This window comes from Portunus trituberculatus, chromosome 37, assembly GCF_017591435.1.
Source record: "Portunus trituberculatus isolate SZX2019 chromosome 37, ASM1759143v1, whole genome shotgun sequence".
NCBI lineage: Eukaryota > Metazoa > Arthropoda > Malacostraca > Decapoda > Portunidae > Portunus > Portunus trituberculatus.
In genome coordinates this window covers 19,703,536-19,723,751 of record NC_059291.1, presented here as the reverse complement: position 1 = coordinate 19,723,751, position 20,216 = coordinate 19,703,536, and the positions used below count along the sequence as shown (strand labels likewise).

The 20,216-nt window shown below is 37.1% G+C and overlaps 1 protein-coding gene across 1 annotated transcript in view; it reads right to left on the bottom strand.

Annotated features, from left to right (window-relative positions):
- LOC123514151 (rho GTPase-activating protein 190-like) overlaps positions 1–20,216 on the bottom strand; it is a 523,040-nt gene that overhangs the window by 315,102 nt on the left and 187,722 nt on the right. The window contains exon 16 of the mRNA XM_045271800.1: positions 18,889–19,055. Within this exon, the coding sequence (XP_045127735.1) occupies positions 18,889–19,055 (167 nt within the window). The remainder of the gene's footprint in view (positions 1–18,888; positions 19,056–20,216) is intronic.

Here is a 20,216-nt window from a genome sequence, read left to right as displayed (position 1 = left end):
GGGACACATAGCTGTGTAGGACACAGTTGTCTTTTTGTTATCAGTTGTCTTTCATGCGTGCTCTCATTCACAACTACGAATATGCCTCTTCCAGACAATGAACTATCTAACATAAAATACCAGATAGCAAAAATTTCTTTCCACATTCGGTACAAAAGCTGGAACTTCTCTTCATCGAGCTCTAGTTGCTTTTGAACTACATAAACACTTTGAGCTTCTACATTATCTTTAAGATACGGATGTATCCAGAATTTCCTCTTTGTTCTTCTTCTGCAGGCGACTATAGTACGAATCAAAGCAACAATAACCTCCTCATCCGATCATGCCATCTTGCGCACTGTGAAGTGAACTGCCACCCTGTGACGCGTGGCAACGTGCAACCTTGGTCTGAAATCACTGTGCCACTTGTCACTTGCCACATGTCATTTGCCATGTGCAACGTGCCACCTTGGTGTGAAAGCGGCCTAAGTGTCTCGTAGTTTTATGTCATCGCCTGAGTCACTCAGAAAAAAAAATTGTGTCACTTAATGTTTGTTTCAACATAATAGATTTTATATGAATATTTTTTTCTCTTGATATATTTCATCCTCTGGCATCCTTACCATCAGCAGAGAGCCAAGCTGGAGCCAAGGATTCCTTGGGTGGAGCTCACAGGGCCAGTGTCTGGCTGGACTTGGAGAGCGAAGGTTTTCATGTTTTTAGCTCTATAATTTTCAGAACTATCGTCCTTTCAGGATTGAATTGACAAGATTTAGAATCAGAAACTTCAATAAGATGTAATAAAGCAGCCAAGACAATGAGAAATAATCTCAGCTGTCACTGATAGCTGTGATAGGAGACAGGAGTGATGATCTTCACTACATGAGTGTCATGTGAGCCACTAGCCTTCCCACCTTGCCTCCTGCACTCTGCCTCAACCCACCACCACACACTAGCTAGTCTGGCCTCACACATGTTGTAAGCTGCCTAAGCACTCCTTTCATGATTAGTTTACCATCACTATTAGCCATTATACAACTCAACTATCATTATACAACTCAAAAAAACAAGCTTGACAACACATTACAAGACAATTTGACACAGATGTATCAAGTTGAACCAGACTACAGTAATCGCCCACGTATCCGGATTATAGCAGCAAAGGCCCTGGCGGATACGCGAAATATCCGGATATGCGGAATTTCCTCTCCCAACCCCTTATAAATTGAGAAAAAATATGTACATAACCCAAATGGGTAAGAATTCAATGAATGAAAGCACATTAAATGTATAATCTGGAACAAAAAATGGTACATAAGCAGTACAAGGTGTGGTGGGATGTACACACAACAGGAAAGGCGGCGTCACACTAACACTTTTCTGTCAACTTTCTTTGTCGCATTTGTCAACTGTAAACAAACATGGCTACCCCTTCACCCCGCAGCAAGCTGCTGCTATTTTTTCATATTTTTGGCCTTTAATGCTCTTTATGAGAAATTCTTCAGACAGCTTTGTCCACTCATAAACGACAGAGCAGCTCATCTTGGCCATTTGTTACTTGGAAGTTATGCCTCGGAGCGTCTCAGTCCCAAAGAAATGTAAACAAACAACTGAACCACGTTTTGCTGCTAGGCTGGAACAAAAAAAATTATATACAAATATATTTACATCTACTTGTCAAGATTCTATTGAGTTGAGATTATAGCATCATTCCAATTAGCAAGAAAATAAATTTTATTATGAAAGTGTTGGTTAGAAACCATAGATCTTAATTTGACTAAAAATTGACGCTAGAGGAAAACAGTGTGTTCCGTCTGACTCAAAACGATGGAAAGAGTTGACAGAACAGTAAAAAAATGACAGAAATCATCAGACAACGGAAAAAGTGCTAGTGAGACATCTGGAATGGATTAAGTGAAGAGATTTTAACAGCAGAGAGTGTGTGCAAATTTAAGAAGTTAGATAAATGTAGATATGGAGACAGGACACTATGAGCCTCGCTCAAACCCTGTAACATACAACTAGGAAAATACAACTAGGTAAATACACACATACATTGTGATGACAAAAGATTATCTGGCAGCTCTCTGACTGATGATAACAGAGTTGTATTTGCTGATCATTTCTCGACATTCTTCCTCCTCTACACAATCATCTACTTTCTCTATTTCTTTCCCCTTTGCTGCTTTCTTTATTTTGCTTTTGCTTTTTTATTTTGCGTTGATGCAATTTATATTATGCATAGCAGGTATATGTTGACTCGTCGTGTATGCTCCTTTGCAAATACTGAATACATGTAATGAGGGCTTTCAGTTCATAAATCTCCTTATTCATTGCTGTAAAACAATCAGAGAGAGAGAGAGAGAGAGACCATGACATGTTGACTGAAAATTAGCAGCATAAAATATGGAGGCGACAAGCAGATACATGCCGGCTCAGGTTTCCCATGTGCTATGTTTTCAATCTCAATAATTTTTTTACCCTCAAAGGCTGCATTTATCCTCATGGATATTATGTCAGTGGCTTCATTATTAGTTGTAGTAACATAACAAAATAAAAAAAAAAAAAAGACAAGCACAAGAAGTTATAATTCAATTCTGGACGCCGAATAAAGTGTGTACAGGCAACCCTCATTTAACGAAGGTTCGCACAACAAAATTTCGCTACAACGAAGGTTTCGTTTTTCTACCATCTGCTCGTTTAACGAACACCAAACTCGCTTTAACGAAGTTTTATCCAGGTAATTTTTTCCAAATTTGAAAGCCCCACCGTATCATGCAAGCTGACAGGCTTTTGAATACACCAGGAGCTGCTGGTACTAAGGCCTGCTTCAGGAGAAATCCTGAGACACCTGTACAATAAAGATCAAGATCAAGCCTCTCGTGGACAACACAGGCGTTGCCGATACAAAGGCTTGACTCAGAAGAAATTCTACGTCACCTGTAGCATGAAGATCAAGATCACGCGCACCACTCACTCACTCCCCAGTCAAAACAACAGCGTCACCAGCAGCTCATCTTCCTAGTTCAACTTACCACCAAAACGCCCTGCAATGTGGCCTAACGTTCCAAAGAAACCAGGAAGTGTCTTACTCTCGAAGTGAAGCTGGGTATTATTCACAGACACGAGAGAGGCCAGAAAACTAATAACATTGCTTGCCACCATCTTGACTCCATCTACTGTCTACTATTTTCAAGCCAGCAGACTCTATTAAGAAGGCTGGTGAGACTGCATCTTCCTTGAAAGCTAAAAGAACCACCTGAACTCGTGACTCTACAATGGATGAAATGGAAAGCCTTGTGGAAATGTGGTACATAAGTTTTGTATGCGGTACTATGATGCGCACTTTGTTTACATTCCACAGGTTGCCAGTTAGTGTATTTCCCGTTTCACTCTCCCTCCCTTCATAAAGTTAAGATCATCAACATTATAAAGTTACGTACATATATACATTAGTGTACATTATAATGACTTAAATTAAACTACCTAAATGTTTAACTTCATAATTTTTACTTTCATTAAACCTTTTACTGTACTATGATGCACTCTCGCTTTGCTTACTCTCAATGGAAGTTAAAATCAGGAGTTAAACTTGTTATAATCGGTTCGCTTAACGAAGTTTCGCTTAACGAAGTGTTTTTTTAGGAACGTAACCGCTTCGTTAAGCAGCGGGGGTTGCCTGTATATAGAAAATTTCAAGTTGCCTTCTCTTCACCAGTCAATAACTAAAAACTTTTGAGAGTCAACATTCCAAGATAAATGCATTGATAACACCAGAGTTTACGAGCATTCTCATGGCACTAATAGATTTTCAATCGGATAATTAGCTCCTGAAATATTAGAGAAAGCATTAAAACTCTACAACTCATTGAAAGCTCCTGCGCACGGCCGAACACCCCGTATGTCAGCCAGGCAGGCTTTTTCAACATCCAGAGCGAAGGGGTTAAAGACAAAACAAAAATTAGAAACACCAACTCTGACAAAAGTTGCATATATGTACAAAGTTTGTATGGCAATTTTTTCAAAGCAAATTATTTCGAATCTTTCCAACCATTCACCAAAACTTGATGAAATTTAAAGAATACCCCACAAACAACATATTAAAGTTTCAAAGCAATTGGGCTTACCATAAGTACAGTATGAAAAAAATTAGGTTCAAACAACTACTCTCCTTTAATAATAGATGAGATGACAGTGGTGCAAAAAAGTTTATAAGAAAAATCTGTGGTGAAATGTCAGAAGCCATGAGGGAAGCTAGATCTATAAAAGATTTTGACATCTTATGCTGATGAAGGATTTTCTGGCTATATGAATAACAAACTTAGCATGATACTAGGAAGAAATATAAACTGCATGAGATTCTAGTGATGAAAGGCTCAAGTACTACTTATTAGTTGCCTCATAATCATGTATAGCATATGAGAACAGCCAATTCTAAACCAAAGCTTGAAAGGTTTAGGGTTTAGTACATTTAGCATATCAACTGTATTAACTGAACACAGCTTTAAATCACTAATAGTTTATTTTGTTAATTTTGTACAATAAGCAATACAGTAGTAGCTTGGTATATATCCACTTTAGAAAAGTCCTACTTTGTACATGTTCAGTTGGGACACAAAGTTATTTGCTTGGTATACAATCTTTGTTTGGAATACAATTCACATGCTGGAACTTGCAGGAGTCAAATTGGGTCACGACATTACTCACTACTCTTGTTTACCTCTCAAGAAAAAGTCACAACCGCCCAAAACTCTCGACTCTTCTCATTATAGAAAAGCAAAGTTAAATTTACATTTACAGTGACAACTCAATACTCGAACTTAATTATTTCCAAATGGCTGCTAGAGTATTAACAAGTTTGACTATTGATATCTATAAATGAGGTAATTCATTCTAATCTTAGCAAAACCTCAAGTTCATAAAAATTTCAATGTATATTTTTTTTACAATTTTGATTTGTACATACCTTAAGTGAAGGCTGGTGATGGATAACTTAGAAGAGAAGAGGAGAAGGGTGGGGAGGAGAAGGGAGGTCGCCAGATGATGAGTTACCATCCATGAAAACGTCTTTGTAACTTTTTCCCTGGTGTGATTCCTGTGAGTCCACTAATGGAGGGCTGTGGCTCACTAACACTTGCATTCACACTAGATTCCTATTTTCATCACTAATAAACCTCTTTGGTGCCATCCTAAGTTTCTAAATGAAAAACTACTGACAGAACACAAAAAAATGTCTTTCTCAAGACTGTAGCAGGATTCAGGATGTGCACCATCATCGGTATACTGGTATTAAGTAATACTAGTATTACCAGTTTTACCAGTAATATGGTATCAGAACAGTACAGTGGTAGCTGCAGGGAGATGACAGAGCTTTGTATACGACCAAATGTGCGCCCATTTGATTACCGGATATATTCACCACTAATAAGGCTTTGGTGTTCATGTAAGTTTATACATGAAAAACTACAGATAGAATGCAGGAGAATGTTATTCTGATGACCGCAGCAGCACAAGTCACAACTGGCAGAGTGGGTAGGGGGGACACCAGGGAACCTTTGTTTACAACCACGTGTGTGGACGTCTGACTATCAGGTATTTTTTCGAGTATTAAATTTAACTTTTGCATTCGAGTGTTGAAAAGTTTGAGTACTGAGGCTGGCAACAAGGATGGTACCAAGACTCAGGGAGTTAGACTATGAGGAAAGACTGAGGAAGCTGGGGCTGACCACATTAGAAGAGAGAAGAACAAGAGGAGACATGATAACTATGTATAAATTGGTGAACAAGATTGACATACTGGACAAAGAGTTGATAATGGTGAACACAAATAATCATCTACGAGGACATGGAAAAAAGCTAATAAAGGACATCTATCTAAATGACGTGAGAAAATACAGATTCCCGCATCGTAGTATTGATAAGTGGAATAAACTGAGCAGTGATGTTGTTGACGCGGTGTGTGTCAATCAGATGAAAGAGAGATATGACAGGAATGGACAAGGAGACAAGTCACAGAGAGCTTAGCTCGGGCCCTGTAATACACAAATAGGTAAATACACACATGAGACATATGAGACTGAGGAAGTGGTTCATAACCCAGAAAAGTACAGTAAGAAAGGACTAAAGAAACTTACGTATGAGCGGAATGTAATGTATTCCAACATAAATGGAGTGATATCGGGGATTTTAGAACTCAACGATTACTTGAGGGATAAGAACCCAGATATTGTGGGTCTTACTGAAACAAAACTGAGAGAGGGAGAAGACCTGATGATGGTTGGAGAAGGGAAATATAATGTTTGGAAAAGAAATAGAGTAGGTAAGATGGGAGGAGGAGTGATGTTGCTGGTTAAAAAGATATAAAGGTGGATCAAGTGAAAGAAGGTATGGGAAAGGCAGAAGTGCTAAAGATCAGAGCAGAAACTAATGAAGGAAAAAGAGGCACTACATAGTGGTGTATGTACCACCTAAGACAAATGCATGGTCAGTACAGGAATATGAAGAAATGATAAGAGATACAGGAACATGTCTGGAAGAAATGTTGGGTGGCTGTGAACGAACTATAATGATGGGAGATTTTAATTGTAAAGAGGTGTGTTGGGAGGACTGGTCAATGGAGGATCAGAGACAACATGGGAAATACACTATTGACACTGGCAATGGAAAATGTGTTAACTCAGTGGGTCAAAGAAGATACTAGGTTTGGAGGAGAGGAGCATCGTCAAGACTGGACTTGGTCTTTAGTACAGAGCCAATGGTCATTGAGGAGATGAGGGTGGAGTGCCCTTTAGCAAAGAGTGATCATGCAGTTTTGGAGTTCAAGGTGATAGATGAAGAAATCTAGAAGAAATGAAGAATATAAAGTGGGAAGATGGAATTATGCCAAGACAGATTTTGGAAACCTAAAGAAATTCTTTCAAGAGACAAATTGGATGAAATTCAAGAGTGCTAAGGAGCAAATGAAAAGTGGAAGGAATTTATAAAAATATACAAAGAAGGTGAGAAAAATTTGTACCAATAAGACAACATAGAGAAGTTGGAAAGCAGGACTGGTTTAACGATAGATGTGAAAAGGCTAGAACAAGAAAAGAGGATGCATGGAAGAGGTGGAGAAGGAAAAGACGGATTAAGCAGTGGGAAAGTTACAAAAGAGCAAGAAATGAATATGTGTTGATTAGAAGAGAAGAAAGAAAGAAACAAGAAAAGGATATAATTGATAAATGTAAAGACCAACCAAGGCTTTTTACAGACATGTGAACAACAACATCAAAAATAGAGAAAGTATTGAAAGTTTAGAAGTAAATGGAGTATGCAGTGAGGATCCCAGGAAATGGCAGAGGCTATGAATGGATGCTTTCGGAAGGTATTCACAAAGGAGACTGCTTTTGACAAACCACTGGTAATGGAACAGAAAGGGATTATGAAGGAGTTTCAAGTAACTGTGGAGGAGATCAAGAATATGATGGGGAGTTTAGAAGTGAGAAAAGCTGTGGGACCTGATGGGGTATCAGGATGGATTTTAAGAGAATGCAGGGAGCAACTGGCAGAAAAAGTTTGTGAAGTAATTGATGCCTCATTAAGGGAAGGTGTAGTGCCCCAAGACTGGAAAAGAGCTAACATTGTCCCAATTTATAAATCAGGTAACAAGAGAGACCCATTGAACTATAGACCAGTGTCACTTACAAGTGTGGTAGCTAAGATGTGTGAGAGGGTGGTGAAGAATAGATGGACAGACTTCTTGGAGAAAATGACATACTTTGTGAGTGTCAATTTGGTTTTAGAAAAGGGCGTTCATGCACGACAAACCTGATATGTTACTATTCGAGGGTGATAGATGTAATACAGGAAAGAGATGGTTGGGCTGATGGAATATATCTGGATTTAAAAAGGCCTTTGATAAGGTACCACACGGAGACTGATCTGGAAACTTGAAATGGTAGGAGGAGTGCATGGCAGTTTACTAAAATGGATGGAAGACTTTTGGTAGGAAGAGAAATGAGAACAATAATTAAGGACAGACCATCAGAATGGGGCTTGGTGGAGAGTGGAGTTCCACAGGGATCAGTGTTGGCACCAGTAATGTTTGCGGTCTACATAAATGACATGGTGGATGGGGTGTCCAGTTATGTGAGCCTATTTGCAGGCGATGCAAAATTGTTAAGAAAAGTGAGATGTGACAAAGATTGCGAACTACTCCAGGAAGACTTGGACAGAATATGGAAATGGAGCTGTACATGGCAAATGGAGTTCAACACGACAAAATGCAAGAAATTAGAGTTTGGCAAGAGTGAAAGAAGAATCAGGAGTATGTACAAGATAGGAAATGAAGACATAAAACCAGTCATGAAGAAAAAGACCTTGGGGTGACAATTACCAATGACCTATCGCCAGAGAGACATATAAACAAAATAATTGGAGAAGTATTGAACTTATTGAGGAACATAAGAGTGGCGTTCGTATATTTAGATGAAGAAATGATGAAGAAAATAATTACTGCAATGATAAGACCAAGGCTTGAATATGCAACAATACAGTGGGCTCGAACTTAAAGAAACACATAAGGAAACTAGAGAAAGTACAGAGGGCTGCAACAAAAATGGTGCCTGACTTAAGAGATTTGACTTATGAAGACAGACTGAACAGAATGCAACTTCCGACCCTGGAAAACAGAAGAGAAAGGGAGACCTGATAGCAATATACAGAGTGATGATTGGCATGGAAAAAATGGATAGGGAAGATCTGTGTATGTGGAATGAAAGAAAGTCGAGAGGGCATGGGAAAAAACTAAAATGGCCACTTATAGGAGAGATGTGAAAAATATAGCTTCCCTCATAGAAGGGTGGAAGCATGGAATAGTTTATACGTGGAAGTGGTCAACGCAAGGAATATTCATGATTTTAAGAAAAAGCTGGACATTAGTAGATATGGAGACGGGACAGTACGAGCATAGCTCCTTTCCCGTATGTTACAATTAGGTAAATACAATTAGGTAAATACACACACACACACACACACACACACACACACACACACACACACACACACACACACACACAGGGTACAGAGGCTGGCAACAAGGATGGTACCAGGACTCAGGGAGTTAGACTATGAGGAAACACTGAGGAAGCTGCGGCTGACCACACTAGAAGAGAGAAGAACAAGAGGAGACATGATAACTATGTATAAATTGGTGAACAAGATTGACATACTGGACAGAGAATTGATAAAGGTGACCGCAAGTAATTACCTCCGAGGACATGGAAAAAAAACTAATAAAGGACATCTGTCTCAATGACGTGAGAAAGTACAGTGGAATAAAGTGGAATAAACTGAGCAGTGATGTCGTTGACGCGGTGTGTGTCAATCAGATGAAAGAGAGATATGACAGGAGTGGACAAGGAGACAGGACACAGAGAGCTTAGCTCGGGCCCTGTAATACACAAATAGGTAAATACACACATACAGATATGAAGTCCAAGTGGAGAGCAGTAGAAAGCGGAGTGCCACAGGGGTCAGTATTGGCACCAATACTTTTCCTCATTTATATTAACAACATGCCAGAAGGAGTGAACAGCTACATAAATCTGTTTGCAGATGATATGAAACTGTGCAGAGTTATAAAGCAAAAGGAGGATTGTGAAATACTGCAAGAAGACCTAAATAAGATCTGGGAATGGAGTAAGAAGTGGGAAATGGAATTCAATGTGAACAAAAGCCATGTTATGGAAATGGGAAAGAGTGAAAGATGACCTGTGGGAATCTATAAGATGGGAGATGGAGTAGAACTGGAGAAAGTAAAAAAGGAAAAGGACTTAGGAGTAATAATGGAAGAAAACAATCAACCAGTAAGCCATATTGATAGAATTTTTAGAGAAACATATAATTTGCTAAGGAATATTGGAGTAGCATTTCATTATATGGACAAAGAAAAGATGAAGAAATTGATAAGTACTATAATAAGACCCAGATTGGAATATGCAGTAGTGTGGACCCCTCATAAAAAGAAACACATAAGGAAATTGGAGAGGCTACAAAAAATAGCTACAAGAATGGTTCCAGAATTTGAAGGAATGACATATGAGGAGAGACTAAAGGCTATGGATCTACCAACCTTGGAACAAAGAAGGGAGAGAGGAGACCTGATACAAGTTTATAAATTGATCGACAGAATGGACCAAGTGGATAATGAGAAACTGATCATGAGAGAAGAATATGACATTAGAAAAACAAGATCGCATAGTAAAAAGCTGAGAAAATGAAGATGTCTGAGAGATATTAAAAAATATAGTTTCCCGCAGAGATGTATTGAGACGTGGAACAGTTTAAATGAAGAAGTAGTGTCTGCAACGAGTGAGCATACTTTTAAAGTAAGATTGGATAAGTGTAGATATGGAGACGGGGCCACATGAGCATAAAGCCCAGGCCCTGTAAAACTACAACTAGGTAAATACAACTAGGTAAATACACACACAGAGAAAAATATTAAAAGCACAAGATCACATACTAAGAAACTGAGGAAGGGAAGATGTCTGAGAGATGTTAAAAAATATAGTTTCCCGCAAAGTTGTGTTGAGACTTGGAACAGTTTGAGTGAGGAAGTGGTGTCATCAACGAGTGTGCATAGTTTTAAAGAAAAATTGGATAAGTGTAGATATGAAGACAGGGCCATACGAGCATAAAGCCCAGGCCCTGTAAAACTACAACTAGGTAAATGCATATATATATATATATATATATATATATATATATATATATATATATATATATATATATATATATATATATATATATATATATATATTCAACCTAGCAGCAAAAAGTGGTTCAGTTGTTTGTTTACAGAAATTCCAAGCATCAAATGGCCAAAATGAGCTGCTCTGTCGTTTATGAGTTTATTTTTTTGATAATTAAATAAACTTTCTGTCAGGAAGCCATTTTTAAATGTCTTGTGTGGTTGTGTCATAGCCTGACTCACGCCCTACCCAGTACGTGACCAGTTGTCAAGTAGGGAGGTGTGTAATTTAGCTCTCTAATTTTTGCCTGACAGGTATAAGTTGATGAGAATTAGAATGAGAAACATCAAGAAGAAAAGACAAATAGAAACAAACAAATAAGTGTATCGTGTTGGGAGACAGTTGGAGTTTCAATTCTGGCCTCCGCTCTCCCCTCCATCATGCGTGTTATCTCTCCCTCCAATACCCTGCCTCACCCCATGCCTCACTGCCAGGCTTCTCCACCATCTCTCTATATCATAAGACTGTTAAGATCTTTTCAAACACTTTTTTTTTTCTTACTGCCTTCATCATCACAACTTTACATGACATAGCTCTCACAATAACACTATTACAAAAAATTATGTTGAGACAGAGGTAGAAAGCTGTACCAGACAAACAATAAATACTTCACTATCATTATCTCACTTCAACACATTAATAATGACTCAGATAGTGTCCAGTTCAGCAGTGAAACAGCAGATTGCCACTGCTGATGGCACCTTCCCAACCCTCACATTTTCTAGAGAAGCAGGTATCTTATATATTATCATTTTACCATGCTCCAGGAAGTCATTATTGTATACACAATCATTTGATGTGCTTTCACTCATTGTTTTCTTACCCATTTGGGTTATGTACATGTTTTTTCTCAATTTATAAGGGGTTGGGAGAGGAAATTCCGCGTATCCAGATATTTCACGTATCCGCCAGGGTCTTGGCTGCTATAATCCAGATACGGGAGCGATTACTGTATATATATACAGGCAACCACTGTTTAACGAAGGGGTTACATTCCTAATAAACACTTCATTAAGCGAAACTTCGTTAAGCGAACCAATTATAACAAGTTTAACCCCTGATTTGAACTTCCATTGAGAGTAAGCAAAGCGAGAGTGCATCATAGTACAGTAAAAGGTTTAATGAAAGTAAAAATTATGAAGTTAAACATTTAGGTAGTTTAGTTTAAGTCATTATAATGTACACTAATGTATATATGCACGTAACTTTATAATGTTGATCTTAACTTTATAAAGGGAGGGAGAGTGAAACGGGAAATACACTAACCGGCAACCTGTGGAATGTAAACAAAGTGCGCATCATAGTACCGCATACAAAACATTTCCGCAAGGCTTTCCATTTTATCCATTGCAGAGTCACGAGTTCAGGTGGTTCTTTTAGCTTTTAAGGAAGATACAGTCTCACCAGCCTTCTTAATAGAGTCTGCTGACTTGAAAATATTTGACAGTAGATGGAGTCAAGATATTATTAGTTTTCTGGCCTCTCTCTTGTTTGTGAATAATACCCAGCTTCTCTGCGAGAGTAAGACATTTCCTGGTCTTCTTAGGAACGTTAGGCCACATTGCAGGGCGTTTTGGTGGTAAGTTGAACTAGGGAAGATGAGCTGCTGGTGACGCTGTTATGGTTTGACTAGGGAGTGAGTGGTGCGCGTGATCTTGATCTTAATCTTGATGCTATAGGTGACGCAGAATTTCTTCTGAGTCAGACCTTTGTATCGGCAGTGCCTGTGTTGTCCACGAGAGGCTTGATCTTGATCTTTATTCTACAGGTGTCTCAGGATTTCTCCTGAGGCAGGCCTTAGTACCAGCAGCTCCTGGTGTATTCAAAAGCCTGTCAGCTTGCATGATACGGTGGGGCTTTCAAATATGGAAAAGAAATTACCTAGATAAAACTTCGTTAAAGCGAGTTTGGTGTTCGTTAAACGAGCAGATGGTAGTAAAACGAAACCTTCGTTGTAGCGAAATTTCGTTGTGTGAACCTTCGATAAACGGGTGTTACCTGCATATATATATATATATATATATATATATATATATATATATATATATATATATATATATATATATATATATATATATATATATATATATATATATATATATATATATATATATATATATAGTGGTACCTCGACATAAGATTTTAATTCATTCCGTGACGATCATTGTATATGTATATAAAAAAAAATTGTATATCCAATCAATTTTTCCCATAGAAATTAATGAAAATAGAATTATTTCATTCTTGTGATATGAAATTACAACCCACAAAAAATTAACATGCTTTAAATACCAACCAAATATACATTTAACATAAGATAAAGACAATGTTTATTGTATACATGATATAAATCAACTATATTGCCCAAAATAACAACTTAACCCACAAAACTTGGGACACATCGATAGAGAGAGAGAGAGAGAGAGAGAGAGAGAGAGAGAGAGAGAGAGAGAGAGAGAGAGAGAGAGAGAGAGAGAGAGAGAGAGAGAGAGAGAGAGAGAGAGAGAGAGAGAGAGAGAGAGAGAGGATAGAAGGGACCCATTTTCTCTTGCTCTAGCCAAGGCCGCTGAACCCGATTGGACGCAAGGCCACATAAACCAATGATACTACCTCATTCAACCTATGATATTTTGGTAACCATGACATCTAGAGACTTCTGGTTTTTTGCACTGCAAAGAGGAAGATTTGTTTGTGGGCAGAACACCATTTGTACTGACTCATTTATTGAATTTCTAAGTGTAATCAGTAAGTGAATACAGGCTATTTTGTGGTTTCTCGCCAAATTTATTTCTTAAGAAAAATACACACTGCTGATGAGCACAGACACATACATGCACAAAGGATGAACAACGATACACAATGCGGGCTGAATGTTCGGGTGGACGTGGGCAGCCGAGCGATTGCTGCGCCACCTACCGATGGCTATTCATATCTTAAAAATATCGTCTTATTTCAAGGCATAAATTATATGAAATTGTTTGTCGTATATAAAAAAAATTGTATGTTGGGGCAATCACATTTCAAGGTTTTACTGTGTATATACACATATATATATATATATATATATATATATATATATATATATATATATATATATATATATATATATATATATATATATATATATATATATATATATATATATATATATATATATATATATATATATATATATATATATATATATATATATATATATATATATATATATATATATATATATATATATATATATATATATATATATATATATATATATATATATATATATATATATATATATATATATATATATATATATATATATATATATATATATATATATATATATATATATATATATATATATATATATATATATATATATATATATATATATATATATATATATATATATATATATATATATATATATATATATATATATATATATATATATATATATATATATATATATATATATATATATATATATATATATATATATATATATATATATATATATATATATATATATATATATATATATATATATATATATATATATATATATATATATATCCATCTATATATATATATATATATATATATATATATATATATATATATATATATATATATATATATATATATATACACATACACAATTTATTGGCTCCATGACAGGGTGAGCTACTCTCTAAGGATGTTGAATGTTTACTGACAGCATCATGTGTTGGTGCATCCAGCCATGCCATAATAATAATCATCAGTTGCTGATTAGCTAGGCTTACAGAAACCATGAAGTAGATAAAAACTATGTGTTAATCCAATCATGGCTTTCTTAATGTCTTCAACTATTAATATCTAAACATACTTATGTGTGAGCTAATTGTTGGTTTAATAAATCAAGGATGGTTGTATTTTGAAACTAGCAGCAGTGGTAGTGAGGGAATGGCCATATTACAGTTCCCCAGGGCCCAGTGAGGCACCAGCAATAACCCTGTGACAATTACTACCGTTGTCATCAAGAAAAGAAAGTAATGTATATTCCTGCCATTTTGGAGTGAATTTTGCCATGATACTAATGCACTTTAAGAGGGAACCAACTGATGGTCAAGTAAGTCCTTCATGTTGTGGCTCGTCAGTGATGCCCCCTTCACTGTTAACTCTTTCACTGTGAATGTCTTATTGATAGGCCCATCCCCCTGTGCAGCAAAATTTTATTGCTTTATTTATCATATCTAATCTTTTTAAGTGAATTGTATGTTCATTCCATGCTGGAAAATCTATGTTCAGTGGTGGTGAAGGTAAGCATCTCAGTAAGAAGTTACATCAGAACACGGCATCAGACCCGTGACTGTGCCGCCAAGAGCATGATCAAACCACTTGCTTCACAACTTAATACATTTTATTTTTGTACAGAAATGTTTCCATGGCAATTTTTAGTACACAACTGATTTGCAATTAAACAATGTTTCCAAATAAAAACCACATATGAAACCACTAATAATAAATGACCACGCATACAAACATGTTTTGTGTACAGCTACAATGGCCACCCTCCAACCCACCAACATGCCAGCACTCCCCACATGCAGACTGCCAAACTTATGTATTGTCACACCACACAGGCACTGAATTTTTATCTTTCTTTCTTTTTTTTATATTATACATGCCTACTTTCATTACAACACTTCCAATCTATCAACCTTTTAACAGTTTTTGAGTGTATGGTACAATTCAAAGCATGGGTATACAGAGAGGAACTTTACACTGTCAACACTTGTATGTTGTTCTTTTCAGGTTTTCTTGGCCCTCTGGTTGTATAAGAACATACGTGGCATCTCCTGCATCCTTACAGAGATTCAATGCCTTTCTACAAGATGCAAGACATGTACTCCAATTTGACCATTGGTGTAATGTTGGCCATGATTGTACCTCTCAATCATCTGATGGACAATATTTTTGCTAAAGTCAAGCAGTGGCTAGATACTACCAGTTTTTACTTGATGCAAGTAGTAACTATTGAGTAGTGACATATCTAGTATATGGAAAAAGAACTTGATATACCACTTTACACTTTTTCTGAGACATTCCACACTGCTGAGCAACATATCACTCTTATCCACAATTCTCATTTTCTTGTTGTAATATAGTACAGCAATGGACTTCTTTACAACTTGTCCTTGCTGATCTCGCTTGGTACTTTCACACATATCGTCTTTATGAACAGTGGAGAGCATGTGCACATAATATTGTTGTTGTGCTGTCCCGCATGCTCACCATGCTTGACAACAAAGAGTTTAGACATATTTTTTCTGTTTGCTTTCACAGTTCCACATACACCAGTATTTTCATTGAGCAGGTACTGAAAGAGATTAGGGCTCATATACCAGTTGTCCATGTATAGGACATGTGCTTTCTGTAAATGAGGAGTCATTAATGTTTTGACAACATAATCAATAACACCTAAATGCAAATCTTGCTCTATCTCTGTGTCTTTCCCAGTACAGTAAAACCTCAGCTCATGACCATAATTCGTTCCTAAATCCTGTTCGTCACCCGATTTGTTCGTCCCCTGAATCAATTTTTCCCATAAGAATGTATTGAAATAACATTAATCCATTCCAGACCAAAAAAAAATAATACTTTTGTCCATAAAACCCATTCAAAATAGACCTGAACGAAATAATTATAGAAAGCCTAAATTGTTTTACTTACCTAAATGCTATCAAAATGATAATAAAATGAATAAAAAAGAAAAGGTTATTTATTTGAGAGACTGGACATTGATGGCATGATGGAATGGAGGAGAGGAGGATGGGGAGGAAGACAGACAAGATCCGAGAAGACAGTCATGAGAGAGGACTTTGGATGTGCGCAGCATGCCAGAGCTACACAACAGCTGTGTAGCATCACAAGTCAGTGCCGCTATGTTGGGTCCCGTTATAGCAGAGAGGATAACGCCGAGGAAGCTACAGTAGAGCGCGCCAGTAGCATCACCATGCCCAGGAAAAACAGGAGAAAATTGAGGTGGCACGAAGATTATGTTATGTAATATTTTTCGTATGTTCCTGTTTCTATTTTCTTTTGTGCTTATGTTTTGTTTTGTTGTTGTGTGATAGCCGGGTTGGCTATCACCACGTTCGTCCCCAAGATATCGTTCGTCCCCTGGGTCGATATATTGACATTTTTTGGTCGTCTCCCGAATTGTTCGTCCTTAGAGACGTTCGTCAAGCGAGGTTTTACTGTATACACAATGAAGTCTGAGATGTATCCACTGTCACGATCACATAGAACAAACAGTTTTATCTCAAATCGATGACATTTTAGTGGAATAAACTGTCTGAAGCATAGGCGACCTCTCCACTTCATCAGGCTCTCATCTACACACAATTCTTGAAATAGTCTGAACTAGGTCTTGAAAGATGAGCGTATCTTATCCAAAACTGGCCTTATTTACTGTAGTTTGTCACCTTCTACAGCTTTAGTGTTGTCAGTAAAATGCAGGTATCATAATAATTGAAGAAACTGGTCACGAGACATCAATTTTCCAAATATTTTCTTGTTCATATACTTTGTCTTTTCACCAATAGTCATTTATTCTATTCTTTTTTATTGTGTGACATGAGAATCATTATGCAAAAGAACAGGTAAATCTCATCTCTTGTTGTGTCAGTCCAGTTTGCTAGTCTGCAACGAGGTGTCATTGCAACAAATTACCTACGCAGACAATGACCATATCGATTGGTTTCTACCACAATCACATCCACTAAGTCATTATCAAAGAACTGCAGCAGGAAATCAAGTTCATTTGAATGGTTCGTCACAGTACATGCATCAGTTATACCAGATAATGTGGAATGAAAAACAAACTGCTCAAGGATGAAGGGTGAGGTGCAGCAGTTCCGCCTGACGCCAGCTACCTCGCCTGCATGTGTCCATTTCCTTTGTTGCTGTGCGGGTGGATCAACAATAGGCTCATAATCACCACTTGACTTACTGTCTTCTCTGCTTTCATCTTCTTCATCAATACTAAGCCAGTCTCCATCACTTTCGAGATCACTCAGTTCATCTGTCAGATATCCAGCAAGGATATGGTCAAAATCTAGAATGTTTTCCCTCTCCATTGCAGGGGAGGGAATGGCAGCGTCCACACGTCGTACTCATCCCCTTGCTAATATTTGCCACACCAACTCATTCGAGCAGAAAAATAGGTTTTAATGTAGGGCAACATATAGGGGAGTTGCCATATATGCATATTATGTCTAATTTTTACCTGCTACAACACTGTGCACAGAGTTAGAAAGCAGAAACCATATGTGTTCCAGATGCAGTGACCTCTCAGAAAACTGAGAGACCATATATGTACCAGCCGCAGCAAAGAGGTTAAGGGAATCATCTTATACACTGATAATGGGTCAAAACCTAAGCTTTTCCTTCTAAAATTGGGGGTCATCTCATATACCAAGTCATCTTATAATCTGGCATATATGGTATTACAATATGACGTAAGGAAATATTAAAAATGAAAAAGTAGCTCTGCGCAATGACATGCCAAGTATCTTGACACTCCAGTCTAAGCTTTGTTCGTCATCTTGCCTCTATCACTGGGACAGAACCTGTTTTATTACTGCAATCATGTACAATATTTCCACTATTGTGATTGCTTACTTACTTTTTGTTCAGCCGTACTGCTAGCTTGCTTTAAGCATTACATGCCTAAATACATTATAAAAACTTGTATTTCCTTAATGTGCCATTCAGAACTGGGTATGTGTCTTATATGCTACCAAAAATGGCATACTATTTTACTATTAAGCAGTCTTTGAATTATTATATACAATCCCATCATTGTGTTGTATAATATGCCAATAACAGGATATTCTTTCATGAGAACAGATTAAACATTTTTCCTTTATTTCTTAAGGGAAAAATTTGTTTGATATGTATAGATCTTGCTTGTTATACGTCCAAGGATCTGAACAGATTCAGAATGTATAACGAGGTACCACAACAGATCATAACAATGGAATACAATATTACCACAGTTTAGTGTTCACTGTTATGTCTGTCATCTTCATCTCTTTTTAATAAAAGTTAAAATACAGTATTGTACAGATGAAATTCTTACCTGGATTGGTAAATTAGGAATGTTTGCAGAGAAAGCCCTGAGAGTGGCCAAGGATGCCTTGCGCTTTGTTGAATAAACTAAAATAAAGCCATGCACCAGATCTTCTCGAAATGCATTGGCACCATGGTAAGATGACACTATGACTTCCACACGCCGCTTGCAGTCATCTGAAAGAAATATCCAATGTAATAGGAGCCTTAATAAGTTATTTTGGAAGGAAGCTATTACAGAAACAGGGAAAGGAGCATGGTTACTATGAGAATAAAGATATATAGCTGACTTTTTAAAGATGACAAGATGAAGAAGATTTTAAAAGACATTTTTACAACTTACTGAATAACAAGACATTAGGAGATGCAACAGTATTAAAACAGGGAAGGAAATGTGTTTATGTAGAGTGATTCACAGGAAGCAAGTGCTTTGTTAAAGGAACAAAACTGAGACAGGAATATGTGATCCTTTTTTTTTCTATGGATAGTCACATGAGACATGGAAACAAAATTGTTAACATGAGTCCTGAGCAGAAACAGAATAAAGGGAGATGACCTGTAGTAACATATCTATTTGCAGATATCACTACATTACTTACTTAAGAATTTAATCAAACATTACATCATTTCTTTAGTATATACACAAAACTAAAACTGAAGGTTAATGCTAAAAAATAAGAAATGGTAATACTTTTTGAGAGGATACATATCAAGGAGTGTGACTTAACCCTTAACTGATGGGGTGCTCAAGGAGTTATCCATCTTCACTTCTATGTAAAATTTTTCTAAAATGCCAGAAAATTATTTCAGTTACAGTAAGTTTTCGAGATTCACTTTTGGCGGAAGGGTGGCCACGGACCACCAAGTGCACGCCTGGCAATTTAAATTCAAACTTGGCTGTTCCCTGGCGGCCGCACCGGCAAACCACACAGCTTCCCGGTGACGTCAGATCTCTCTCTAAACCTATCAGAACACAGTATGAGAGTCTCCTTCAGCCATTTTGTTTGTGCTACCCCCTGTTCAGCTAGCATGGGAAGGAATTCTGGTGATTTACTGCCAACATGGCCTCTACCAGCACAACAGGTGGTGCCAGTGGGGTTAAGGACAATGGTGGTGGCAGCAGGAATGAAAGTGGGCGAGGGAAACAGGTGGAAAAACGGGAGTTACAGCCTTTATATCATGTCTTATTAGCTTCATTTATTGTTTATTGGTCTGTTTTGTTCATGTGTTCTAATATGTGAAGGCAAAAGATTTTATTTTAGTTCGAAAGATGGTATTTTAGTGGTCAAAAGAGGGACTTTGGCAATGACCAAAGACTGATTGAGGCATTTTTCTAGG